General features: G+C 36.1%; 1 protein-coding gene and 1 non-coding gene across 6 annotated transcripts; one reads left to right on the forward strand and one right to left on the reverse strand.

Moving 5' to 3' along the window:
* Positions 1 to 2,709: 2,709 nt before the first annotated feature.
* Positions 2,710 to 18,786, forward strand: LOC136205691 (uncharacterized). 5 transcript variants are annotated; one of them, XM_065996403.1, is made up of 12 exons: positions 2,710 to 2,848; positions 3,675 to 3,830; positions 3,923 to 4,104; positions 4,224 to 4,718; positions 4,810 to 4,887; positions 5,798 to 6,128; positions 6,238 to 6,437; positions 7,276 to 7,352; positions 14,867 to 14,968; positions 15,062 to 15,248; positions 15,330 to 15,415; positions 18,092 to 18,783. In XM_065996403.1, exons 2-12 carry the CDS (start codon positions 3,722 to 3,724, stop codon positions 18,096 to 18,098), a joined length of 1,854 nt encoding a protein of 617 aa, XP_065852475.1. In that variant the 5' UTR covers positions 2,710 to 2,848; positions 3,675 to 3,721; the 3' UTR covers positions 18,099 to 18,783. The 5 variants fall into 5 exon arrangements, with proteins under 5 accessions (XP_065852475.1, XP_065852477.1, XP_065852479.1 ...); XM_065996405.1 differs by lacking the exon at positions 18,092 to 18,783 and adding an exon at positions 18,062 to 18,083; XM_065996406.1 differs by having other exon boundaries at positions 2,716 to 2,848; positions 3,655 to 3,830; positions 18,092 to 18,784.
* A 438-nt stretch (positions 18,787 to 19,224) lies between these two features.
* LOC136207762 (small nucleolar RNA R71) lies at positions 19,225 to 19,329 on the reverse strand. Its single transcript, XR_010676890.1, has one exon. It is a non-coding gene; the product is annotated as a small nucleolar RNA R71 (small nucleolar RNA).
* Positions 19,330 to 27,621: the final 8,292 nt, after the last annotated feature.

A 27,621-nucleotide genomic window follows, 5' to 3' on the forward strand; every position in this document is an offset into this window, starting at 1 on the left:
TAGAGATCATTAAAAGAAATCTTACTGCTTAATTGTAAATTGTGTATATGGTATATAGATATTACATATCAGATCCTTCCTTAGTAGAGTTTTGGACACTAATTAAACAAATAATTCACTACAGCTTCATGTTGACTCATGATGATATGGATGTTCTTTCAAATGCATCGGCATATGCTTATACGATTCTTTGGAGGAGTCTAACATTCATTCATCTTTTATACTGAAGAATTCATGACATAAGAATTCGGGTGTAAATCACAACTAAAAAAAGTGAAATACACAATCTAGAAGAGTATTATATAAACAACTTTAATGCTCTTCTGTAATACAGTTTTATACCCATAAGATGTAAATGTGAAACTCTTTGGCAAATTGTTAGATATTATAGATATTATTCTGTAAATATTCTTTGATATTATCGGATTGTTAGATAACTTAATTTGTAGCCTACAATATAGCAAAACAGTTGTATCCAAAGTTGTATATAAAAAAGAGAGATGCACAAACAAACTCAAACCCATAGTGAACCATGTGCCATAGAGTACACATGATAGTAAAAACAAAATATGAAACTTCAAAATCTTCAATACTTCATGCCAAAATAAGATAAAATAAAATATGAAATTGACACATAATTAGTTAGTATTTTGCATTATATATAGTGATAGATTTTATAGATCAGATTCTTGTAAAAAAATTAATCAAGATGATGGTTTCCATTCCATATAATCTCAAAAAAATGCATACAAAAAATAATTGGGAATCATTAATTATAACCATAAAACTAAGTTAGAGTAGCAACATATTACCAGTGAAAATTCAATCTTATCTGCAAGATGATTGTTTCTCATCCTGCTACCTACCTCCGCGTTCCATCCACAACAACAACAACAACATGCAAAAGGTGTAAGAAAAAATACAGGAAAAAGAGGCAAACATTGATGCCAATTAAAACAATAAAACTTGTTGGGTATATTTAATTATATTACCTTTATAATGATGAAGTGGTGAGCACTCAGCATCAATAAAATCAAGAATTCCTACCAAACGCATCCTTAAATTGTAAAATTATCTCAGGTTTTCTTAAAAATCAATATCTACATAATTCATTTGTTGCGTATGTCTGCAACTGTTTCTTTTGTCTCGTTTGTAAATTTCAAATGTTACATCTTTTAGAAACATTTCTACATACCAATAATCATGATTAATTGAATTAATTAGCAACTAATTTGAAGGTAAGAAATCATCCCTGCAGCTATATAAGAGTATTGAGAGCGGGTGAATCTGTTTCTACGTATGTTAATCTCTCTAAATTTCATCCTATTGTCAACCTTAACTTGGCAAGAGGAAGAGAAATTTTTGGAGATGATTGCAAATTTGTAAGTGAATGGGTAGCGGAGCAGTTTAGAAATTAGGAGAGGGGAGAGAAGCAGTTTTGGGTATTTGAAGGAACTTCATTCAACAACAATAACCAATTATCTCCTCATACTTTTAGAAATTTACCAAATCCCATTGAAATCGCATCCAAGATATCTATTTCTTCAATTGTGGCTTTTATTTGGTAGTTCTCCTTCATGGTGTTGTTGAACAGTAAGAACACAATTAGAGAGACATATGGATCCGCAAAACAAAATTTTAGGAAAAATAAAAATTACCTCTCGAGTTGAAGATCATAAGGAACTCATAATAATTTAACTTCGTATCTTCGAGGAAGCGACATAATAAAGGAGTCTTTTAAATCATACAAAGAGCAGCAGGAAGAGAAATTTAGTTAAGAATAAGAGAGAAGTGGGAGGAGAGAATGAAATCAAAATCAGTAGAAAACAAAGATGTTGATGAAACCAAACTAAAAGCACTATAGATAAACCCATAAACATTGAGGAAAAGAGAGGGATGGGGAGAAAGACAGTAATTAGGAGAGGAGGATGGAATGGGCAGAGAAGAAGAAGTTGAGCAAGGAAGTTGCACAATTGAGAGAGGGCGAAGATTAATGGAATGGGGAAGTAGCAGTTGAGAAGTTATCTGTAAGGGTTAGAATAAAAATCATGGAAATCGGATGAGTTGTGATAAAAAATAAATATACAATTCTCAAAAAATTGAGAAAATTCCAAGTCAGCAGTTTGTAAGCTGCTTTAAGTATATAGATAGATCTGAATCTCTTAATGAAGTAAGAAAAAAATTATAAAACTATATTATTTGAAGTAAGAACAAAACTAATAAATAATCAAAATTAAAGGAGGTCTTTGATTTTCGGTGGCCAATGAATATAATGATGAAATACTATATCTCTATATCTCATGCTTTATATAGGTTTATTTGTGACTTTTGAATTTCCTTCGCTTAGTGTTTTTTCATCTTCTTGTAACTCATACTTTTTTATTACTTTAATTAATTGGCTAATAATTGATAATAAATAATGTGTTAATATAATACTTATGATAGAGAGATAATAAAATTTCATTAACTCATTTATTTTTATATTTAACTTTTAAAAATTTATTTTTTTCCTATAATGCCAACTAAATAAAAAAAAATTCTAAAACATTTCTTGTAAATTCTCTATTATATAAGTATAGTATGGATATGGATATGGATAGATATTGTTTAGCAATATATATTGCCCGTATAAATGAATATGGAAATTAATGATATAATCATATTCTTACAAAAAGAAGTTTTACATTAATTACATAAAAATAAGAAAAAGAAAGCGCCTAGTATAAGAACTCCTTTCGGAGACACTCTCTCTATTCTTTGCTTGCTTTTTCTTAGTTCTATCTCTTTGGTTTTCTGGTATATGTAGCCTTTACTCTCCGCAATTTCCCCCCCTTCAATTCTTACGCCGGTACGATTTTCTCCCCCTTATTCGCATACTTCTTCTGCAACTTTCTCTCTGATTGTTATTTCCCGTTCTTTTTCATCATCAAAATGCCTCTTGCTGCTTTTTCTTTTTGTTTTCTTTCCTCCAACTCTGTTTCCTTTTGGGGTTGTTAGGGTTTTTGTAGAGGATTTGATGGTTTTCTATGGTAATTTTGTGTTCTGTTTTCTGTTTTTCCTTGCAATGAGTGATTGCGTTTTATATCCTTCGAATTTTATCAAGAATGAGTATAATTTCGAATATGAGTTAGCAATGACTACCGTCATTTTCTTGTTTCTTTGTCGGTGCGTGTTCAAAACATTGCTATTCTAATATTAGTTGATGATACAGGATCTTTTGGATTCCGTTTTTTAAATTTGGGTTGCCGCGTTTTTGCTTTTTGAGAGGAACTAATTGCAAGAACGCTGTCGTACTTGTTTTGGAGGTTAAGTTAAATGTATGAGTTTGTGCTTTGTTCACAAGTATTTTCCCTTTTACCTATTAGACATGAAACTTGAAGGTATATTCCTTATATGGGTTTGTACTTGAGTTTTGAACTGCATTTCGAAATGATCTCTCTGAAAGATAATTTTTTGTCATTAAGTCCTTTTTTTTTTCTCGTTCTTGAGAATCAACGATCATAAACTTTTGGAATGAGTAATGGATATGGTTATCCTAATTTTATTTGCATCCGTTTTCTTCCTGCAGCACCTGGCTTCAGTATGCCAGATGTTTGACTTCTGCATTTTTTTATTCATGGATTACTTTCATCTCAATATAATGAATGGTTTTAGTTTCATATGATTATACACAGGGGGCTGAGGACAAACTAACACTTGGACAATCAAAGGAAGTGGATCTATGAGCAGCACATCATCTCATAGAAATTTGAACAAGAACCAACTTGGAGGTGTCATATTTGGCTGCAACAACAACACCATGCACGAATGCATCTCTAAACAACTCTTTGGTCAGTCATCTGCTTTTCATTCTGAGTTTAGTTCTATTTGACTGTTATCTTGTCGTCCGGTCCTGGAATTTCTTTTACTTGAACATGTGCAGGCTTACCAGCTCAGCATTATTCTTACGTAAAAAATATTGATCCTGGCATGCCGCTTTTTCTTTTCAACTATAGTGATAGGAAGCTTCATGGAATATTTGAAGCTGCTAGTTCTGGTCGGATGAATATTGACCCATATGGTTGGACAACTGATGGTTCACAAAAAACCATTTATCCTGCACAGGTATTATATGAAGTTTTTCTGTTAGTGGTCTAAGTTCTTCAGTCATGATTATATGTCGGAATTGATGGTCTAAGATCAAGAGAAGACAATTATATTGATGTTCTGCTTCTTTTTATAAGGTTCTAATACGTGTCCGTCTACTATGCCATCCACTGCCTGAAGAGAGATTTAAATCAATAATCATAGACAACTACTACTATCGTAACCATTTTTGGTTTGAGTTAGATCATGCACAGACCAGCAAGCTGCTGACATTATTAACATCATCAGTAGATGTTTCGGGTTCTTCTCTACTTACTAATAAAGTAAAGACGAGAACCGTATACAAACCACTTTCTTTGCCTGGAAGAAGAGGTGATGAAGGCTCTGAAAACAAATCAAGGTACCAATCAGATCCAATGAGTGCTGCGTCTTGTTTAGATGACAAGAACAAGTGTCCAGAAAACCCGTTGGAACCAAATAAATTGGATCTCCACCATTCAACAAAAGATTCTTCTATGCTTAATGATGTGTGCCTTGAGGTGAAAGGCTCTACAAAGGAACAAATAGGCTCAGAGGAGAATAATGATGAGAGTCCTTGTACCTCATCTCGTTGTCAGTCCATTATAGATCAGGTAGTGGAGACATGATATCTATGGCTCATGTACTTTTTATTTGTTCTCTTGGATAACGCTGCTCATTCTGTCCTTTTCTTCATATATATAGTTGGTTCAGGGGATGGAGGAGCTTAAAGCTTTTAAAAATGAACAATCTACGAAGATGTTCTTTTTGGAGGAAACGCTGGTACTATTTTCCTCGTGTCCTTTCTTCAATTTTCATGTGCTTTAAAGGATATTATAACAATTTAGTTTTCTGTTGCTTTTGAAAGAGGAAATCTCTGGTTGGGTGTATTTTGGGATGAAATATGTGCATTACTACATGATTGTCAATAAAGAATGTGTAGAGATTTTTGTATGTGGATGGCTACTTCTGGAAGATACGTGAACAAAATATACATTCTATGCATAAGTAATTGGTGATGATTATAATTAAGGAAAATTGATCAATTGAAATGAACCCTACAGTAGCTAAACTCTAACCAGTAGTATATGAAAGTCAACTTGATACTTTTTGGCACATCTGGAAGAGGAAATGGAATAAGAAAGCAATTCATTAAGTTCTTGTACGTAAGAAAACTACAGAAGTACAGATCTGGAACTAGATGGATAACTCTGTCTCTATCAATGTTGATAATATCTTTTTATGATTGCCACATGTTGATGAATGTCAAGTATCTGTTATGCAGCCCATTTTAACTATTTATATTTGGTATGGCCATTATTCCCCACTTGATCCAACACTTATAGCATTGAGTGGTGCAGTGGTTTGTTTAATATGCATAAAATGAATCCAAGATGGTTATGCACAAACCTCATCTTGACACTCAAAAATGGTGGGAGTGAAACATAAAGAAAACACAGTATTTTTGTAAATAAAGATATCAAGCCAAAAATGAAGAATGAAAAGGAAAAAGGGGCAGAAAACATTAACAGTGTTATGTATGCACTAGTTATATCTAGGTCTGATTTGTTTTATATTCTTGACAATATTCCTACACCCATCCTCCAAATATAAGTTAATATTTATTTTAAACTGTGCAAAAATATGTTTGTACTTTTGTGCTTGATATTATTTGATGCATGTGGCATTCCAGGTCAAGGCTGAGGAACAAATTCAGCAGCTGAAAGATCGGTGTGCACTATTGGAGTCGGTGTCCAGTTTTCCCTTGGAAGTATCTAAAGATACAAATTCTGAAAATGAGATTCTAGATGATCTGGTTCTAGATCCTACCAAGTCCATATATTTGGTTGGGGGATATGATGGTGAATCATGGTTATCTGCTTTGGATTTATATTCTCCTTTGCATGATGCTTCAAAGTCTTTGAGGCCAATGAGCAATGTGCGGTCATATACTTCCACTGCACGACTTAATGGCGAGTTTTATGTTTTTGGTGGTGGTGAAGGCAATTTGTGGTATGATTCAGGTATTGGCTCTCAGGACTTTTAAGATACTTGCATTTGTTTTCCGTATATTTTTCTACCTTTTCAATCTTAAAATCTGCTTGTCTAACATTTCTATTGTGGTTCTTGAAGTTGAATCGTATAATCCAGCTACTGATCAGTGGTCTTTTCGGCCTTCCTTGACTGGGAAAAAGGGGAGCTTAGGCAGTGCAACATTAGATGGAAAAATATTTGCAATTGGTGGTGGGAATGGGTCTGAGTGCTTTTCAGAAGTTGAAATGCTTGATTTAGATCTTGGGCGATGGATTCCAACAAGATCAATGCTACAAAAGGTACAGTTATTTCCTTGCTTACTGCGTGTGCATCTAGTCGGACAATAAAGAATAGTATCTTAGACCATTGTGTATTTATAATTTGAGGGTAAATTGTGGACAACAATAACTAATATGTTTGCCATGGGTGTTCAGTAATATTTGTTGATAAAATGATAGAAAATAGTTTTTGTGTCTTGAGCTCATTGCGTCAAAGTGTGATTTTAATGAGGATACTGCAACCTCTATATCATAACTTATAGTGGCATTTCTATTATTGTGCTGGAGATAATTTGATACGCCATCTAATTTACATCTAGGAATTAGTGCTAATAAGTTTTTGGTTTTCCTCAATCCCCAATCGTGCAACTCTGGTGTTTAATGCTTCAATTTGGGCATAGGGCAGCTAATCATTTTCACTTCGATAGAGAAAAAAGAAAATCATACTTGTTAAATTGTTAACATAACCAAAACATGTTAGGAAGTATGTCTTCTCAGAATCAAGTTGCGCCAATAATATGTAACTCTTAGAAAACAGAAACGAACTCGTGCAACAGAGTTGCTCCACAGCTTTCAAAGCATTCAGTTTATAGCGATCATGAAATGACTTTGATTTACTTAATGATGGGAAAATGTCTGACAAGGACATGTTCATTGTGGATTTAGTTATAACATACAAAAAATATTTTTCTTCCATGGTTTTTTGCCTTTTAAATTTCTACTACTTTCGTGGTTTTAAATTTTTTTCGAGATGTCTAATTGATTCCACGTGCAATGTCTAAATGGAACAATTAGTTTGATAAATCTGATAAAAATCTATTCCATTGGTCTAATTCCTTTTTCTTTAATTTTTTTCCAGCGATTTGCGCTTGCTGCTGTGGAACATAATGGAGTGCTATATGCTACTGGGGGATTTGATGGAAGCGATTATTTGAAGTAAGACAGAGCTGCTCATATTTGTTTTGCATACTAGATCCTTATGTTGTTGGTATGTGATGCAAACATGATAACCCTGCACACATGCTAACATGTACAAGTATTGATATAAATTAAGGACGATAGTGTTGATTTTTATCTTAAATCAACAAAGAGGTTCTTTACTGGCTAAAATTAGGAGTGGATCCAAATAGAAGTATAAAACCTTGCTCTCAAAGAGATTTATGATTGATTGATTAAATGTTAAGCATCCTTACAAAATTTGGGGTTTAAATACCTCTCATAAAATAAAGACAAAAGACCAAAAAAGCCTTCACGAGAGCTACATCTCATAACTAATGAAGTAGGGGTAAGGCGGGGTAGAAAGGATAAATGGCAAAGAAGTAAATAAACCTTGCAAATCAGTAATAATAGAATGGCAAAACAGTAAATAGAATGAAATAGAGTTATGACAGGTTTGTTTCCTTGGCTAAGAAGCAATCTCACACAAAATGTGGTGTTTTTGACACGCCTCGTGGCTAAGAAAGTTCAAGGAGCTTGCACGACTGTAGGAATAGTCTTCGATGGTCTACTCAAAATGGTTACACGACGTGTGAGGAAAGCCACACGCTGTGTGAATTATCACAAAAGTTCCAAGAGTTTTAGAAAGCCATCCATACGCCGTGTGGATCAATCTTCATGCCCTCCTTCGTTAGCACCCTACTCACACGGCGTGTGGCTGATGTTACACGTTCTTCCATCTTGGCTTGGCTTTTTGGAGGAGATGCCCGCATCATTCTCCCCTTCTTTAAAGGAGTTGGACCCCGACTCGTCCTTAGTAAACTCAAGAGATCGACTTCCATGGGCTTATATCACGTACGTTGAAGGACGTTGACATCTTGCCTAGCCAATTGGGGAGAGCCACATGATAGACATTTGCATTAACCTTCTTGGTTACCTTATACGGATCATACTTTCTTAGCCAAAGCTTGCTACTTGGTGCGTTAGCGAGCCTCTCCTTGCTTAGGTGTACCATCACCTCATCCCCAACTTCAAATTGGAGGTCCCTTCGGTGTTCATCAACCTTTGCTTCCAACTTCTTGTTCTCCAACTTCTTGTTCTGCTCTTCAAGGGTTTCCTTCACCTCCAAGTGCATTTTTTTAGTATTCGTTAGCAAGGTTGTGGGTGGTTACATTATTTTTGTCGCTCTTTGGGAGGTCTACAATGTCTTGAGTATGGTTGAGAGTCTTTGTATATACCACTTCAAAAGGTGACTTCCTCGTGGCCGAATGTATGGCTCCATTAGCTTGAGCCAATACCAAGTCCCACATCCTTGGTTTGTCCATACATTTCCTCCTCAAGAGGTTTCTCAAAGTACGGTTGACTACCTCGGTTTGTCCGTCGGTCTGTGGGTGGGCGGTTGCGCTAAACTTCAAGGTAGTGTCGAATAGAGTCCACAAGGTACGCCAAAAATGGCATAGGAACTTTGTATCTCTATTCGAAACAATACTCTTTGGAACGACATTCAATCTTACTACTTCTCGAAAGAATAGTTTAGCAATAGCCGTGGCATCATTGGTTTTTCGGCACGGAATGAAATGTGCCATCTTGGAGAATTGATCCACCACCATAAAGATAGAATCCATGCCCTGTTGTGTCCTTAAGAGACCCAACACAAAGCCCATTGACAAGTCCTTCCATACGGAGTCCGGAACCGATATTGGCATGTGCAACCCCGAATTAGTAGAGTGCCTCTTGGAAGTTCGCACTTGTAACAACGCTCTATATGGTAGGCCACATCCTTTCTTATCCTTGGCCAAAAATACTGGGAACTAATCACTTTGTATGTCTTGTCTTGCCCAAAGTGGCCCCTAGGCGCAATGAGATCTCAGATCACTTTCTTCCGGATGGAGGTGCATGGTAAACACAGTTGGTTGCCTCACATGAGATACTCATCAAGTAGGTGATACTTTCCATCCCCGGGTTGACCTTTACAATTTTCCCAAATGATCTCGAAGTCCGGATCCTCTTTGTACCCCCTTCACGTGCTTAAAACAGTCTACTTCAACAGTCGTCTTTAGGAGTCTCACCCTTCGGCTTAGAGCATTCGCTACTTTGTTTTATTGTCCAACCTTATGAATAAGTTTGTAGGGGAACTTATCCACAAAGGCGGACCATCTCGCATGCATGGAGCTCCTAAGTTGCTTCTGACTTCCGAAGTACTTAAAGGCGTGGTGATCGGTGTAGACGATGAACTCTTTTCCCACAAGGTAGAGCCCGAACAACCGTATAGAACTCTTTGTCGTATGTAGCCCATTTTTGCCTCGAGTCGCACAACATCTCACTAAAATATGATATCAGCCTCCTCTCTTGCATCAATACTCTGCCGACTCCAACTCCACTTGCATCACATTAAACTTCAAACAGTTTATTAAAATTGGGAAAAGCTAACACCGGAGCCGTGCTTAACTTCTCATTGATCAAGGCGAAATTATTTTCTTGCTTTTAACCTCACTTGAATACACCCCCCTTCTTTAAGCATTCGATCAAGGGTGCTACAGTGGCGTATTCCCGAGTAGCCCTAACCTTCTCTTCATCCACATTCTCCGGTGTTGGCTATTCCCGAGTAGCCCTAACCTTCTCTTCATCCACCCGTATTCCGTCTCCACCCATTACGTACCCAAGGAAGATCAAACTCTCCACCATGAAGTCACACTTCTTTGCATTGGCGTATAGTTGATGCTTATAAAATGTTGTAAGCCCGTGGAAGCTACAAATATCCCCCACATTCTTCGGTGTTGGCTATTCCCGAGTAGCCCTAACCTTCTCTTCATCCACCCGTATTCCGTCTCCACCCATTACGTACCCAAGGAAGATCAAACTCTCCATCACGAAGTCACACTTCTTTGCATTGGCGTATAGTTGATGCTTCCTCAACAAATCTAACACCACTCTCAAATGCTTCACATGCTCTTCTAATATTTAGCTATGAATAAGAATGTCATCAAAAGAGACTACCACAAATTTCCCAATCACGGGAAGGAGCATTTGATTCATTAGCCTCATGAAAATACTTGGAGCATTGGTCATTCTAAACGGCATCAGTAACCATTCATATGGCCCATCTTGGGTCTTGAAAGTGGTCTTCTACTCATCACTGGCCTGAATACGAATTTGGTGGTAGTCACTCCTCAAGTCAATCTTCAAGAAAACCTTAAACCTGCTAAGTTGATCAAGCATGTCATCGAGTCTAGGTATACAGAACTTATACCGAATGGTGATCTTGTTGATAGCCCAGTTATCAACGCACATATGCCAAGATCCATCCTTCTTTGGTGTGAGTAAGGCCGAAGCTGCACAAAGACTCATGCTCTCCTTCACATACCCCATCTCCATAAGTTCTTCAACCTTTTCCCTCATGACTTCACTCTACTTAAGGCTCATCCAATAGTGTGGAAGACTCGGTAGGCTAGTTTCGGGTACCAAGTCAATATGATGTTGGATGTCTCGTAGAGGCAGTAGCCCATAAGGTAACTCTTCGGGAAACAAGTCTTTGTACACCTCAAGCATACGTTTCACCTCTTCTGACACCTCTCTCTTTCTCTATATTTGGCTTTCCACTTGCTTTTACCATCACCATATAAACCATTTGATTCTCCTCACATTCATTGATGAATGCCTTGTGAGTAGCAACCGATTAGTGTAGCTTTCTTTTTCGATTTGGTTCTCCCACCATGGGTGTAAGCACGTACCTCACCCCATCCTTCACGAACCTATAGGTGTTCTTCTTTCCGACATGGGGAGCATCCTTATCAAATTGCCATGGCCTCCCCAAGAGTAGGTGGCAAGCAGCCATATCCACCACATCGCAATAGATCTCGTTTTGATACTCGCCGATGACAATTGGCATCTTGCACCATTGGGTTACCCTCAACATGCTTTTGATCTGTCCCACACTATAGGGACTAGGATGTGCTTCCACAATAAAGCGGAACTTTTGAACCGCGACATCACTAATGATATTTTCTTGGCTCCCACTATCCATGATGACGTTACAATTCTCCCCTTGTACTAGACAACGGGTACGGAATAGTTGGTGCCATAGGTCCTTCTCAACTCGGTTCGAGACCAACAATCGTCTAACAACGATAATAACATGAGCATCATCATACTCCCCATCATCCTCACCATCATTCTCTTCATAATCATCTTCATACCGCTCCGCTACATTGGCACTTCTCCTCTTAGGGCATTCTTTTGAGCGGTGTCCCGATTCATTACAATGGAAACACTTGAATGGTGCCGACTTGGCGTAGGGGTTGTTGCCCCTAGGAGGCGGTGGTGCTCCTCTATACTCACGATCCCCATCGATGGTTTTAACGCAATAAAAGTTCACTCCATTAGCACTAGCAACTTGTTTGCCCTTATCAACCGTCTTTCATGCTTCTCTTCCCACAAACAGACTATCACCCCGGACCTCCGATAACTATCCTGGATCTTCTCACTCAACTGTGACTCGGCCTTGAGAGCTAAATTCCAAGCGTCTTGCACCCGAATGACTATTTGCTTACCAATTCTGTCTTGGATGTTGTACCGTAATCCCTCAAAATACCTAGAAGTTGTGAAGCACGGAAACGTTCTTCAACCTATGTTTCAATGTTTCCACAAGATGTGGGAAACGGAAACGCCCGAAAATGGAAATGAAACGTTTCCGGGCACGCTTCTATAAATACAGAAAATATGAAAGCGACTCAATGTGTAAACTCAAAACGGTTCATACCGATTGAGATTCTGAGGAAAAGAAAAACTGAAATCGATTGAGATTCTGAGGAAATGTTTAGTTGATTTCGAAAGTCAGAAATCTAATTCTATATAAACCGCTTACCACCATTTCTCCAATTACTGAATTTTTTGAGATTAAAACCATCTTCAGACTTGAGAAAAAACCAAGTATCTCTGATTTCTTCTTCCTTAGAGTCTGCCGATTTCTTCTTCTTTGAGTCTGATCTGTGTTGATTTCTTTGAGTTTGGTCTTGGTTGTGAACTTAGATACTGATAGTGGTTTGATTTCTTCTACTTCTTCATGGCGATTTCTCTTCTTCTCTGTTTTTTCTTCTATGTATCTCGAATGTTAGTTGAGAGGAGGCTTCTGGAAGTTTTTTTAATTGATATAAAAATAATTTATTCTAGAATGTTGTAATGGTAATTGATATAAAAATTCTTTATCTTTTATGTTTTATCAATACTTATTTTATGTAATTATAATTTAGTATTATTTTTATGTTTATTATATTTTTTTAATATTTATAAATATGATCCTGTATTTTTAATATTTACACGTTTCTCCCACGTTTCTGTTTCCTATGTTCTTTAGAATTTGCGTTTCCCTGTTTCCATTTTGTTTCTGTTTCCGTGCATCATAGCCTAGAAGTCTTTTGACTTTCGGTTTCTGACAAGTTTGCCTTTGTCGAAAGTCGCAAGAATTCAAAGGTATACTCATGGACATTTTAGCACCTTGCGAGCATCCATGATATGAGCTATAAATATATTGTTCATAGTGCGGCGGTAGAAACCGCTCCCTCAACATCGCCTTCATCTGAAGCCAAAATCTAATCGGCTCCCTTCCCCCTATTCTTCTTTCCTCCCTTATTGATCCCACCAAATTGAAGCTTCTCCCTTCAATTGATAGGCTATTAATTTGACTTTCCGTTCATCATATTCAAATAATCTCTCCACTTTGGACAACCAATCTAGGAGCCCCTCTATATCCATCTCACCCCCGAATGAAGGCAAGTCAATTTTAAACTCGAAGGGGTCATCCCGATCGAAGTTTCCAACATCTCCACCCAGCATGCTCACTATCAAGATACGAGTTTCCCCCAACAATATCCACATGTCTATTACCAACTACACCAACATTATCAATATTTTCAACATTTCTACCATATCTAGCATGCCCAAAATCATCACTATTGCTATCTTCATTATGCACGATAACATAGTTTAGTCTCCTTACCTCGTGAGCTCTAGGGCTCGCTTGATGTGGATGTTGTGGTGCTATATTCTGCCTTGGTGGTGGTGAACGTGGTGGTGTGGGTTGCCTTTGTGGTTGGGGTATAGGAATTTCCTCATTCCTTCGTTTAGGACCTCCGATGGGTTGTTGGTTTGTAGCCTGCACCTCTAGCTCGAAGTTTCTACAGAGGCTTGTATTTGCTCTTCGAAACGTCTTTGCTCGTCCATTTGAATCCGACTATGCTCCATGATGAGCTCTCTTAAGTTCTTCGAATCTATTGTCGGCGGATTCCATTGATTCTTCCAGTAGCCTCGGTTGAACCATTGCCAAAAGAAGTCTCGGGGTTAGGGAAACGATTGACTCCGATACCAAATGATACGGATTAAGGACGATAGTGTTGATTTTGATTTTAAATTAACAAAGAGGTTCTTTACTAGCTAAAACTAGGAGTGAATCCCAAATAGATAGAGGTATGAAACTTTACTCTCAAAGAGATTTGTGATTGATTGATTAAAAGTTAAGTATTCTTACAAAACTTGAGATTTAAATACATCCCTTAAAATAAAGACAAAAGACCATAAAGTCCTCACTAGGGTTACACCTCATGACTAATAAAGTAGGGGTAAGGTGGGATAGAAAGGATAAATGGCAAAACAGTAAATAAACCTTAATGGCAAAACAGTAATAACAAAATGACAAAACAGTAAATAGAATGAAATAGGGTTATGGCATGTTTGTCTCCTTGGCGAAGAAGCAATCCCACACGACGTGTGGTGTTTCTGACACGACGTGTGGTGTTTCTGACACGACGTGTGGCTAAGAAAGTTCAAGCAGCTCGCACAGCCGTAGGCATAATTTTCGATGGTCTTCTAAAAATGGTCACACGCGTGTGACGAAAATCACACGCCTTGTGAATTATCACAGAAGTTCCAAGAGTTTCAGCAAGCCATCCACACGCCGTGTGGATCAATCTTCATGCGCTCCTTCATTCATCACCCTACTCACACGGCGTGTGGTTAATGTTACACGCCGTGTTAGACCTTCCATCTTGGCTTGGCTTTTTTGGAGGAGATGCCATACTTGATGTGTAAAGATAAGAAAGGTGAAAAAGCTTAATGTTTCCTTTTCAATTCATGCCTTGGATATTTTAGTGTCTTAACCAAAGAAATGATTGTGTTCTGATTAGAGATAATATGTATGCATCTGTCAGACATAATATGCCAACTAAATATGTGCAGTTACAAATACTAAGAAGATCAAGATGGGTCAAGTTCGTTTCTACTTGTGTGTTTTGGGCTTGCATTATCAGATTCATTCGATTAATGATAATTGAACTATGATTAAGCAAAAAGAGGTCAAGTTTTCGAAATATTCATTCGCTTTTATATAATTACTGTTGGGGGATTTCAACATGATGTAAAGATTTCCTATGATTGGAACGTATTAGGAACAGGCTTCCTTATGGAATGTCTACTTGATGTTATCAACTTGAAGTGTGTCATTGAAATTTTTGTGGTGCCAGGTCTGCTGAAAGATTTGACCCCAGAGGACATTCTTGGGCCAAAATTGCAAGCATGAAGATAACAAGGGGTTGCCATTCGTTGGTTGTTCTGAATGAAAAATTGTAAGAAAATTCCTAAAATTTAAAATATTCATTCAAATATTCAACGGTGTTAATTTAAAGCAGTTAACACTGTTATTTTGGTATGTATGGTAGGTATGCTTTGGGTGGTTTTGATGGAAATGGAATGGTTGCAAGCACTGAAATATATGATCCGCGAATGGACCAGTGGGTGAATGGAGAGGAGATGAAGAAGTCTAGAGGGTATTCTGCTGCTGCTGTTGTTGATGGTTGTATATATGTAATCGGAGGGGTCAAATCTGGAGATAACATTTTGGACACTGTATGTATGTTTTACTTTCACCCCGTACTAGTTTCTAAGTTGCTTCTTTCTAGGGTTATAACTTATTTTGACCTGTATCAGGTTGAACGTTTCAAGGAGGAAGATACATGGCAAGAGACCATCACAAAGACCATCGGGAAAAGATGTTTCTTGTCAGCTTTTGTTTTGTAAGTTTCTTTGTACATGGATCCTAATGTTTTTCGAGTAGGGAAAAGCTTTTAGGGGTTTTGACTAAATACAAGGATAAAGATAACATATGCTAAAATAGCAATACCGAAAAAAAAAAAGTTTGGAATATCTTGAAATATTTCTCATGGCAAACAATTTATGAATCTCTGAATTCCTAACATTTATTTTTGTCAAACTTTTGGTAGTTTTTGTGTTAGAGCCTGTAGTCAAATAGGATTCATCGTTTACCCTATTTTGAAATGATATAACATATTAGATTTCTTATTTTATGTTTTTCTTTTTCCTTTTTCTTCAACATAAGGGATAAGTTGCAAAAATACCCCTAACGTTTAAGGCTAGGAAGCATTTTACTCATAATGTCTAAAATGGTGCAATTTTACCCCTAATCATATTGGGCTTGTCCGGTTACTTCTAGGCTTCCACCATAGACATTGGCTCATCCGGACTTCATTCATGGGCTTCAAATTACAATTTCAATTGAAATAAAAAGCTTAATCTAATTTACAAAATAATAATGACACGTAGGTCATATTTAACAAATTAAATTAAATTACACCCGAACTTCAAATTGGGCCTATAGAATTCTATGAAATAAACACATTGATGCAGGGTTAGCCAAATGAATAAAATGCACGATCATGACAAATCCATACATACTTAACCTTTTAGTTAAACCAAATTCTTTAGGGTGAAACCGTTTAATTTTACCAATTAATGATTGAGGTCTGTGAAGGTCTACTTATGCAGAATTATCAATTCTGCTACCAATAAAAATTGGGTTGTCATCACTTTTAAAATTTAAGCCAGTTTAATACCCGGTCCATTGAACTAATTTCACAATTAACACAATTTTATTTAATATATAAAATAAAACTATATATTATAATCGAAATAAATAAAATGCATGTCAATCAAAATTCATTTAAACTAAACAATTTAACCTATGAATTTTTAATTAAAAGTTAAAAAAAAAATTCAGTCCAAAAACTTTTAATTTAGTGCAGATTTGATCTCGGGTTAAATTTAAACAATTTTTCAAAAATCCAAAACAACTAACCCGGTCCAAAAAATACACACCATGAACCTTAAGGCCCGCGACCCGATGGCTGTCCATTGCGGAAAGCCATCGATGGGGCTGCAAACAGCAACCTTTTTGCGACAAGACGGGGCTGTGCGAGCAGCTCCAAGATAGCTCGGGGCTGTTCGCACAGTCCCTAAAAAATCTCATGTTTCTCACCTCCAAAACTATAAATAGAACATTGTATCATTGTATTGAAGGAAAATAAACAAGCCTAGGCACAACGGAATAATAAAATTTTATCTATTTCCCTTTTCCAATCTGTTAATTGTTATTTCATACAAAGAGGGATAGAATGAAATACCTTATTTGACGAACTATCGACAGTTGCAAACGAAGTGACCACAACTCTTAATCCGTGAGTCACGAGCAATGACCAACACAGAAAAGAAAAGCTATTAGTAATCAACAAATGAATAGCAATCTTAATTGAGTGCCTCTAAAGGAATCGACACGAGATCAAAGAGAGAGTAAGGAAGAGAGTTATTTAGCCGGGATGATTTCAGAACAATTCCTAGCCTCCAGTATTGAATTGGCCGAAATTCCTGCGGGAGAGAGTCTATTTATAGACTTCTCAAATCCTAACCCTAGTTGCATTAGATAATTAATTAATTATAATCCTATTCGGAATAGAATTGCTAATTAGATAATTAAATAAATACTTATTATTATCTTAATAATATCTAAATATATTTAGATAATAACTCTAATCCAAATAGTTATTCATTTAAGTTAGGGATAATTAATTAGAGTTATAATCACAATAAAACCTCTAATTAATATTATAAGATAATTCTATAATTTAATTCACAATTATAATCTAATTATAATTATTAATTAAACTATTTATCCCTAAATATAATGCAAATTTCGGCCCATGCTATGCGGCTCACTAAATCACAATTTCGTCCTCTGGTTCCAAGTCCCATGTGCGACCCATTAGGTTCTTATTGCTACTAGTCATATATATCCTTTGGAATTAATTCATCCTGATTAATTTCAACATATATATAACAGAATGACTTCCGAGCTGTTACTAGGAGAACCTAAGACATTCCCCCAGTGCAAATAAGAAGCCAGGTTGAATAATGACGTTTACCTTTCCGCATTAGGTGCATTATAATTCGACCCTTCATCAATTATATCATGTGAACAATTCTTATAACCATGGAACATGTCAATGTTACATATAACGAAGAGTCCGTTTTTACTTGTCCATGTTGAATTTACTCTGAAAGATAAGTTAAGTGAAATCTCCATTTCTACTCTTAACTCTATCACCTTGCAAGGATTTCAGTTAATTCACCACAAGCGGTCATTTGGATATATCTCTCATTTATCAGGAGTGAGGAATGCTGAATCTAACATAAACTATCCTGCAATTACTTTATGTGATACCCAATCCTGCTCTCACACACCCCAGGACCTCTGATAAGCTCAAAATATACCTAAAATAACATCAATAATTACGTCAGTTGTGTTAAAACCATGTAAATTATATTCTTTTAGAATACTTTTACGTCTGTATTTGTTTCTATTGTGCAAGGTACTAAATTATTTGAAAAAATTCAAATAGGAGCTAAAACGGAGTAAAAACGAGAGAGAAATCAAGTTTACAAGTTAAAAGACACGTACGATTCAGAGGCCGCGTCGGAAGACTTGGGAATCAACTTAAGGAAGAGACAAAAGTCTCTGTCGCGACCGAGATTCTCAATATCTCGGTCGGCGACACGCGTTTTCCAGGCATGGAAACGCGAACTCGTGCTGTATCTCCCTCAATCCAAAGACGCGATCGAGATTTACTAAATCTCTACAGAAACAGCAAGTTTGCAGAGAACATTTTACATGTTTTTAATCCAAAACGACACGTCTATTCATCCGGATAGAAACGACTCTTCACCAGCGGACACAGACACTTCAACAAGACTCTTCATCAACTATAAATAGAGGATGTATTTCAGCAAAAGAGTTAGAGATTTTAGTTTTCGATTTTGTAAAGCATACTTGTTATACAAGTTGTTCAATTAGTTAGATACAAGACACATATATTATCGTTTAAAGTTCGAGTATTGTTCTAAGTCAAGTCTGCACTTTGATAGAAACCGAGTAGGTTCTATTCCGAGGATTCGGCGAGAGGAACCAGTGTAGGAAGTGCCTAGGGTCTGACAAGCCTACGAAGTTGAGGAAAGGATTGACAACCCGGAACTCAATTAGTTAAATGCTATCCAAGCTTCTTCTTCTCTGTTAACTTGTGACGATTCATAACAAATTAATGAATTATCTTTTCAATGCAATTCATTTTTACTGTTGTTATTTTAAGTCTGATTTAGCGATATTCTAAAAGTAATTTATTTGGTGTTTTCATAAAAACCTTTTTACACAAATCTTATTTCCATGAAAACTTTGTTGTACACTTAAGCAAATTTAGATTTATATTTGGTTATTTGCGAGAACTCGATTGATCGAATATAAAACATCAGATTGCTTAACGAAAATCCTAACACCCATTTGACTAACTTTCTTGAGATTTGTGACACCTTTAAAATTACGGACGTTTCTGCCGAAGCAGTCAAACTTCGCCTTTTTCCTTTCACTTTGAAGGACAGGGCTAAAGTTTGGTTGAATTCTATGCCGGCCGGAACATTCCAAACTTGGAACCAATTAGTCCAAGCATTTTTATCCAAATATTTTCCCCTAACCAAAACAACAAAAATTATAAAAGAACTTATGTCATTTACACAAAATGGAAATGACCATGTATGAAGCATGGGAACGCTTCAAAGAACTTCAATGTTTATGCCCACACCACCATTTACCCGATGAACTTTTAATGCAAACCTTTTATAATGGTATAAATCCCACAACAAGAGGTTCACTAGATGCTATATCGGGAGGGTTATTTATGAAGAAGACGTCTGCTGAAGCAAAAGAACTTTTAGAGGAAATGGCAATTAACAGTAGCATGTGGCCTGCCGAACGTGCACATACACCGGTTACTCCAAAATCATCGTCCTCAACTTCGTCATCTATTAAAGGTATAGTTAATCTTGACCCTATTGCGATGTTAGAAGCCCAATTTTCTGTGCTTTCGCATAAAATTGACAAGTTTATGACACCGTGCGATATTAATGGAAACCCCATCCAAGTTGATATGGATTGTAGTGGTACGAATGAGGTAGAACAGATAAATTTTGTCCAAGGACAGAATCAAATCAATAACCCGTATTCGAATACCTATAATCTCGGATGGAGAAACAACCCTAATTTTAGTTGGAAAGAGAATAACAATACCAGTGCCAATCAAGGTAGAACTAATAATTATCAAAATCAATCAAGAGACATTATTGGCACACTATCTTCTAAAATTGATAAATTTATAGATGCTATAGGTGGTAAGATTAACAACCATGATGAAGGTTTTAAACGTATTGAGAACAAGTTTGATCAATTGTTTAAAAACCACTCATTTAGCATCCATGATTTGGAAGTACAAATTGGACAAATTGTCAAGTCAATTCCATCCTGAAAGGAGGGTAGCCTTCATAGCCATACATAAGAAAATCCTAAAGAGCAAGTTAAGGCTATAACTCTTAGGTCGGGAAAACATTATTTAGGTCCGGAAATGTCCGGAAATACTACTAACATTTTGCAGGAAAATGATTTGATGACAAAATCTAAAGAAGTGAATGCAAATTCGAAAAGTTCGTCCAAAGATGCTAATGCAAGTGTATTTTCACCAAAACCGCCTTTTCCACATAAAGTCCGAAACAAGGACTATGATAAACAACTTTTGACATTTTTAGATAAACTTAAAAATGTACATATTAATTTAATGTTTATGGATGCAATGACCCAAATTCCTACTATGGCAAGTTTTTGAAAGATTTGGTTTCTAAAAAAATAAGTTGGGAAGGTATTTCATCCATAGTTTTAACTGAAGATTGTAGTTCAATTGTGTCGAGTTATTTGCCGACTAAGTTGAAAGACCCTGGCTGTTTCACCATACCTTGTAAATTGGGAGATATTGAATTCCCAAGTTGTCTTTGCGACTTAGGCGCGAGTATTAACTTAATGCAATGTCTATATTTAAAAAGTTAGGTCTAGAAGAAGACATTAAACGCACTAATATGGTTTTGCAATTAGCGGATCAAACCACTAAGAAGCCATATGGTATAATTGAAGATGTTTTAGTAAAACTCGATAAATTCATTTTTCCCATCAAGTTTGTTATACTTAACTTTGCATATGACGTTAACTGTCCACTAATTTTTGGTAGACCGTTTATGAATATGGGACGTGCATTAGTCGATGTATCGGAAGGAAAAGTAATTTTGAGAATAGGTGAAGAAGAAATTGAGTTTGATATGAATAGAGCTATGAAATACCCTATGGAAGAATTCATTTGTATGAAACTTGATTTGGTTGACGAATTTGTTAGTGATATAGTTAAAGAGGAAAATGTTATTGAACCAATAATTGAAGAAGAAATGGAAGATAAGGCTCCAGAGCCTTTGATTCGTGATGATGGACCAATTCCGCCCTCAGTTTTAAAACCACCAAATTTAGAGTTAAAAGAGTTACCCAGTCATTTGAGATACGCTTTTCTAGGTGAAGGCGATACTCTACCTATTATTATCTCTAACAAATTGACTAATGAACAGGAGATAAGTTTAAAAGAGATTTTTAGAAATATGATAGGAAGTATAGGTTGGCAAATTTCAGACCTTAAGGGAATTAATCCAAGCATTGTAATGCATAGGATTCATTTAGAAAAAGGAAAACCTCCTAAAGCGGATAAGCAAAGATGCCTAAATCCGAATATGAAAGAAGTAGTAAAAAACGAAATCACAAAACTTTTGGATAACAGAATTATTTGTCCGATTTCGGATAGTGAATGAGTTTGTCTGATTCATTGTGTACCAAAGAAAGGAGGTATGACTGTAGTAAGAAATGATGAAGGTGAGTTAATACATACACGAACCACCACAGGTTGGAGGGTTTGTATAGATTATAGGAATCTAAACAAGGCAACCAGGAAAGATCATTTTCCTATTCCTTTCATTGATCAAATGATCGAGAGGATAGCCGGTCATGCATTTTATTGTTTCCTAGACGGTTATTCCGGATTCTTTGAAATTTACATTTACCCGGATGACCAAGATAAAACAACCTTCATATGTCCCTAGCTATGGAACTTTTGCTTATAGAAGAATGCCCTTTGGTCTATGTAATGCACCCGCAACGTTTTAACGTTGTATGACTGCTATTTTTAATGATTTTATTGAAGATATCATGGAAGTATTCATGGATGATTTTTCCGTGTATGGAGATTCTTTTGATGCATGTTTACAAAACTTATATAAAGTATTGTCTAGATGTGAAGAAACGAACTTAGTACTTAATTGGGAAAAATGTCATTTCATGGTAGACGAATGAATAGTTTTAGGACATAAAATTTCTGAAAAATGATTAGAAGTGGATAAAGCGAAAACCTCAGTAATAGAAAATTTACCCCACCAAACACGGTTAAGGGAGTAAGATCGTTTTTAGGACACACAGGTTTTTACAGAAGGTTTATAAAGAACTTTTCCGTAATTGCCAAACCACTTACTAATTTGCTTATGAAAGATGTTACTTTTGATTTTAACAAGGATTGTTTACAAGCCTTTAGTACATTGAAAACCGCTTTAGTCAGTGCACCTATAATTGCTAAGCTCGATTGAGATTTACCTTTCGAAATTATGTGTGATGTAAGTGACTTAGCCGTAGGATGTGTATTAGGTCAAAGGAAAGATAAGAAACTTCATGTCATATATTATGCAAGTCACACTTTATCCGGTGCATAGTTAAATTATACAACAACCGAATAAGAAATGCTAGCGGTAGTTTTTGCATGTGATAAGTTTAGATCATACTTGTTAGGGTCTAAAGTCATTATTTACACCGATCATGCTGCTTTGAGGTACTTGTTTGCTAAGAAAGATGCAAAACCACGTCTTATTAGGTGGGTTTTATTATTACAAGAATTTGATATTGAAATTAAAGATAAAAAGGGAGTCGAAAACCTTGTCGCCGATCATCTATCAAGACTTGAAGATGAAAATTGTTCCATTGGTGAGACCATTGGCATACGAGATGATTTCCCCGATGAACATCTCATGCAAGTAAAAAGCTTAATAACACCATGGTATGTGGATATAGCTAATTACCTTGCTGCTAATATTGTTCCTGATGGGTTTAGTTTTCAGCAAAAGAAGAAATTCTTTTCAGACGTTAAAAAATACTTTTGGGAAGATCCATTCTTGTTCAAAACATGTGGTGATTGAATGCTTAGGAGATGTGTTAGTGAGTCAGAGTATAATTCTATTATGTTAGAATGTCATGCAAGCTTTTATGGAGGTCGTAACGGTGTAAGTAAAACAGTAGCAAAGGTATTAGAATGTGGATTCTTTTGTCCTACTCTGTTTAAAGATGTTCGTTCATTTATTAACCGTTGTGATAAGTGTCAAAGAACAGGGAATTTAGGTAAGAAAGATGAGATGCCCCTTACGAGCATGTTGGAGGTTGAAATCTTCGATGTGTGGGGAATCGATTTTATGGGTCCTTTTCCTCCTTCTTTTGGCAAAACTTATATTTTAGTAGCCGTAGATTATGTTTCAAAGTGGGTTGAAGCAATTGCAACCCCGACTAATGATGCTAAGGTAGTTGTTAAGTTTTTAAACGAAATATTTTGTCAATTTGGAGTTCCTAGAGCTATGATAAGCGATGGAGGTACTCATTTCATAAATAGAAAATTTGAATGGCTTATGAAGAAATACAAAGTACATCACCGTGTATCTACTCCACACCATCCTCAAATCAATGGTCAAGTAGAAATTTCAAATAGAGAACTCAAGTGGATATTAGAGAAAACAGTTTCGTCTTCTAGGAGAGATTGGTCTCACAAACTTAACGATGCGCTATGGGCATACAATACCGCATTTAAAACACCTATAGGAATGACACCATATATACTAGTATATGGTAAAGCTTGTCATCTACCGGTAGAATTAGAACATAAAGCATATTGGGCAATCAAAACCCTTAATTATGATTTACAAAGGGCATATAAAAAGCGTTTGTTCGATTTAAATGAGTTGGATAAGTTACGTTACTTATCCTACGAAAATGCTAAGGTGTACAAAGAAAAAGTGAAAAAATGGCACGATGCCAGAATTAAGGTCAAAACTTTCAATATTGGGGATAAAGTTTTACTTTTTAATTCCCGATTGAGGTTATTTCCGGGTAAGCTTATGTTTAGATGGACTGGACCACATTTAGTTACTAAAACATTTGAGTATGGAGCTTTGGAATTAGAAAATTCTAAAGGAGAACGATTTAAGGTTAACGGTAATCGTTGTAAAATTTATTATGATGGAGCTCCAATCCAAGTAATTGAATTTGTGGAGTATTTTCGTTCTTAGTTCGTAGTTTTTAGTTCATAGTTTTTAGTTTTTAGAATTTTATTTTATTTTCGTTTAAGTCTATTTCATTAGCAATTAATAGTTAAGTTAGAAAAAATAAATTTTATCATAGAAAAGGATAATAAAAATTATGTTTTGTATTTTATTAAAAAAAATAAATGTGTTTTTAGCCTAAATTGAAAATTTTATTAAAAATCTCTACAGGGATTCTTACAATCTCAACTGAGATTTTCATTTTTCAACATTTCAGAAAGGTTTCTGCTCGCGTAGAGATTTTTAAAATCTCTACCGCGACTTAGGGAAGGTTCGATAGTAGTATTTGCTCAGAAGCAAAGCGTGTCGCGACCGAGATTCCAAGAATCTCGATCGCGACACGTGCATTTTATGTGTTGTAGACTTTATTTCATCTCCTTCCTATTTTCACATGCATAAATTCGAGTTTTTAAGGTTAATTTTTGGCAAAAGGTACCAATTTGGCACCTTTTTAATTTTAAGAGTCCCAATTTTTGGTTTTTAAGCCTATAAATTTAAGTTTTATTTAGAATTTTCATATCTTTTCATCTCTTTCAAAAATTCTGAATTCTCTGTTTAAAATTTTCTTAAGTTTAAAGACACCAAAAATTATTTTAACATGACTTTTTCTCCAAAACAAATGAAGAAACGAAAAATGTGTTGACATCTCAGCACGTTACGGTGCATGGTTCCCCATTTTCAATGAAGACGAGGGAAGACGTTATCTGCACTTCTGCTACGTCATGTTTTGTGGTATGATGTACATGGACGAGTTCTTAAATGACGAACTCAGAATTAGCGAAGATATGAATCGCTACCTTAACAATTTAGGATGGGCAAAGTTTTCATCCATGCGATTCCAATTATTGGAAATTGGGTTGTGGAATTCTTTTCAACAGTTCGATCCGTCGACAAGCAGCGAGTTCGTCTCAGTTTCCGCAACAGTGGAAAAGAATTTACATTCGGTTATCCCGAATTACATGCATGGTTTGGATTTCCACCACGGGATACAACACCACACCATCTTGGTAGAGATATGACATCGAGAGACATCTGTAGAATGTTGACAGGATTCTGGAGATTTAATCCACGTCTTGCTTTCAACAAATCATTTAATTCAAACTCCATACTGTATCTCCATAAATTTCTCTGCTACAGTTTCTTTGGTCGTGTTTATGGTAGTATAGTCAATGACACGGATTTATATGTTTTAGGAGATATATTTCAAGGGAATACTGTGAATTCATTAAAGATTTTGATGGAAGGGTTGATATCTGCTTCACATTTGAAGAACAAGAAGATTGGGTATGGGAATATTATCTGTAGAATTATTCTTGGTACCAAGGGCACAATATCAGTTCCTTGGAGAGAGAGTGAGCCGTTTCCTGTCCTAGACTTCGAATTCTTAGAAAATGAAGGGCTTGTCAAACACGAGTTTCGACTTGGTCCACGGTTTCTTTCTCCACAAGAAAGACAAGTAACAATTCAGGCCAAGATAAACCGGGCCTAAGCGCGACGAATTCCCATTCATAAGGATGAAGTTTAGTTTAAATTATGTTTGATTCTATTAAGTTTGTTTGTGTATGATTTTATGTAAATATGTTTTGATGTTTTAATTATATAATTAATGTATATATGTTTCCAAATTAATAAAGTATTCAATTCCTTTATTAATTTTTAGTTAAGGTAAAACCTTTAGGTTAGCCTTAAATTTAATTTTTCAGTTTTGATTTTTAAGTTTCAGGGATTAAATAGCATTAATGGAACATAAATGTAAGAAGAAATCAAATTTTCAAAGTTGAAATTGTCAAACAAAATGCAGATTTCAGTGTACAGGTCCAGAATCTCGGTAGGGATTTTGAAAATCTCCGGACGAGCAGCATGCATGCAAGTCAAGAAGAAATTTTCTTCCTGAAAAAGTGTCTGTCGTGATTGAGATTCTAGGAATCTCGATCGTGATACGCGTTTAAATGTCCGAAAATGGGACTAAAATCTACATCTTTTCCTATTACAACTCTTAATTATTAACCTTTTCTTATTCTACATTCATTACCCACCAATCATATTTATTCATCACCTCCATCTTTCACCAATCAACATACTTTTACTCTCCCAAAACAAAGATTTTTCATCTTCCCCATATATCTTTCCCTATTCACCATCTTCTCCAAACACAAACCCTAAACTCATCACACCATTGTTCTTATTTTCTCCAATCTCTCTCTACTTTCTCAACCAAATTTTCAACAAAAAATGCCTAGACAAAAGAGAGTTGCACATAAAACTCAAGCAACTCAAGCAAATAGATTACGAGTCCAATATGGAGCGACTTTCGACATCGAGACGGATGTGGAAGGACATCGATATAGACATTTTTCTGGGAATAAGATGGAGTTCACCGACATGCAATTTTTGGATTTTGATACATTGAGTGCTTTATCCTTTTCTGAGCGGATTGATGAATTTTTAAACGTTCTTGGTTGGAAGAAATTTGCAAGCATACATTTTCCGCATATTGAGACGGATATTATAGAGTTTTTAGTGACTTTGCAATATGATAAGAGAATGGTAGGATTTCGTTTAGAAATTCGGGTAATAGATTTGAAGTTGGGTATGAAGAAATGGGTGAATGGTTTGGTTTTCCTATACAAGATTTTTATCATAAGCCAAAGAATTTTGACACCCACACGGTTTGGCACTCTTTGACGGATTTGGATGTTTTTCGTCCAAAAACACTTCGAGTAAATTAATCAAGGATAATTGTGTCTTTTATTTTCACAAGTTTTTATCCTATTCACTATTTGGTAGAGTCGAAGGGTCAAAAGTGCAAAGTCGGGATTTATTTATGCTTGATTGCATTTTTAAGAGTTTGCGGATTGATAGTATCGGTATGATTTTAGATCATTTGCACCGAGCTTCTGTTTCCAACAATATGCAAGTTCCTATGGGTAATTTAATTACCGGAATTGTTTTGGGAGCAAAGGGTGAATTGGCGGATTTTCAAAACCTTCCTCATAATTTTGGTTTACCTCTCTTGGATATTGCCGCACTTCAAAGGGCAAATTTGGTACTTAAGCTAGGACCACCCGCATTTAAGTCATATGAGGAGAGAACTAGGAGTTTGTTTGCTAGTTCGGGTGGTGGTGCTTCGAGTTCCCATGGTGTAGGTGCACAAGAGGAGGATGAGGATGATGAAGAAGGGGAAGAGGAGAATGTTGGCGGGCAAGAGCAAGAGCAAGAGCAAGAGCAAGAAGAAGAAGAGCCACGAGTGAATGTCGGGGCTAATGTTGAAGAGAATGTGGGTTGGACCACGGTTGCGACCACCCTTATCACAATCGAGGTATGAAAGGGAAGAAAAGTTAGTAAAACGGTACTTTTGGCCACTGTTGCGACCACCCTTATCACGATCGAGGTATGAAAGGAACGTTAAAAATTAAAAGCAAAGTAACGTGTTTAAAGTTTAAAGTCATGGTTGCGTCCACTCCTGGTATGGTTGGGACCTCTTAAATGGACACAAACAAATTAATAAATGTATATAAAGTCACGGACGAGACCACCCTTATCACGAACGTGACTAGCAAATAAATTAACGAAAACCTAAAAATCAAGTTTATATATATACTTTGGGAAA

Source organism: Euphorbia lathyris, chromosome 9 (genome assembly GCF_963576675.1).
Source record: "Euphorbia lathyris chromosome 9, ddEupLath1.1, whole genome shotgun sequence".
NCBI lineage: Eukaryota > Viridiplantae > Streptophyta > Magnoliopsida > Malpighiales > Euphorbiaceae > Euphorbia > Euphorbia lathyris.

Coding starts and splice junctions, on each gene's coding strand:
- LOC136205691 (XM_065996403.1), top strand. CDS start 3,722: ATGAGCAGCACATCATCTCATAGAAATTTGAACAAGAACCAACTTGGA. Junction 3,831..3,922: donor CATCTCTAAACAACTCTTTG/GTCAGTCATCTG, acceptor GAACATGTGCAG/GCTTACCAGCTCAGCATTAT. Junction 4,105..4,223: donor AAACCATTTATCCTGCACAG/GTATTATATGAA, acceptor TCTTTTTATAAG/GTTCTAATACGTGTCCGTCT.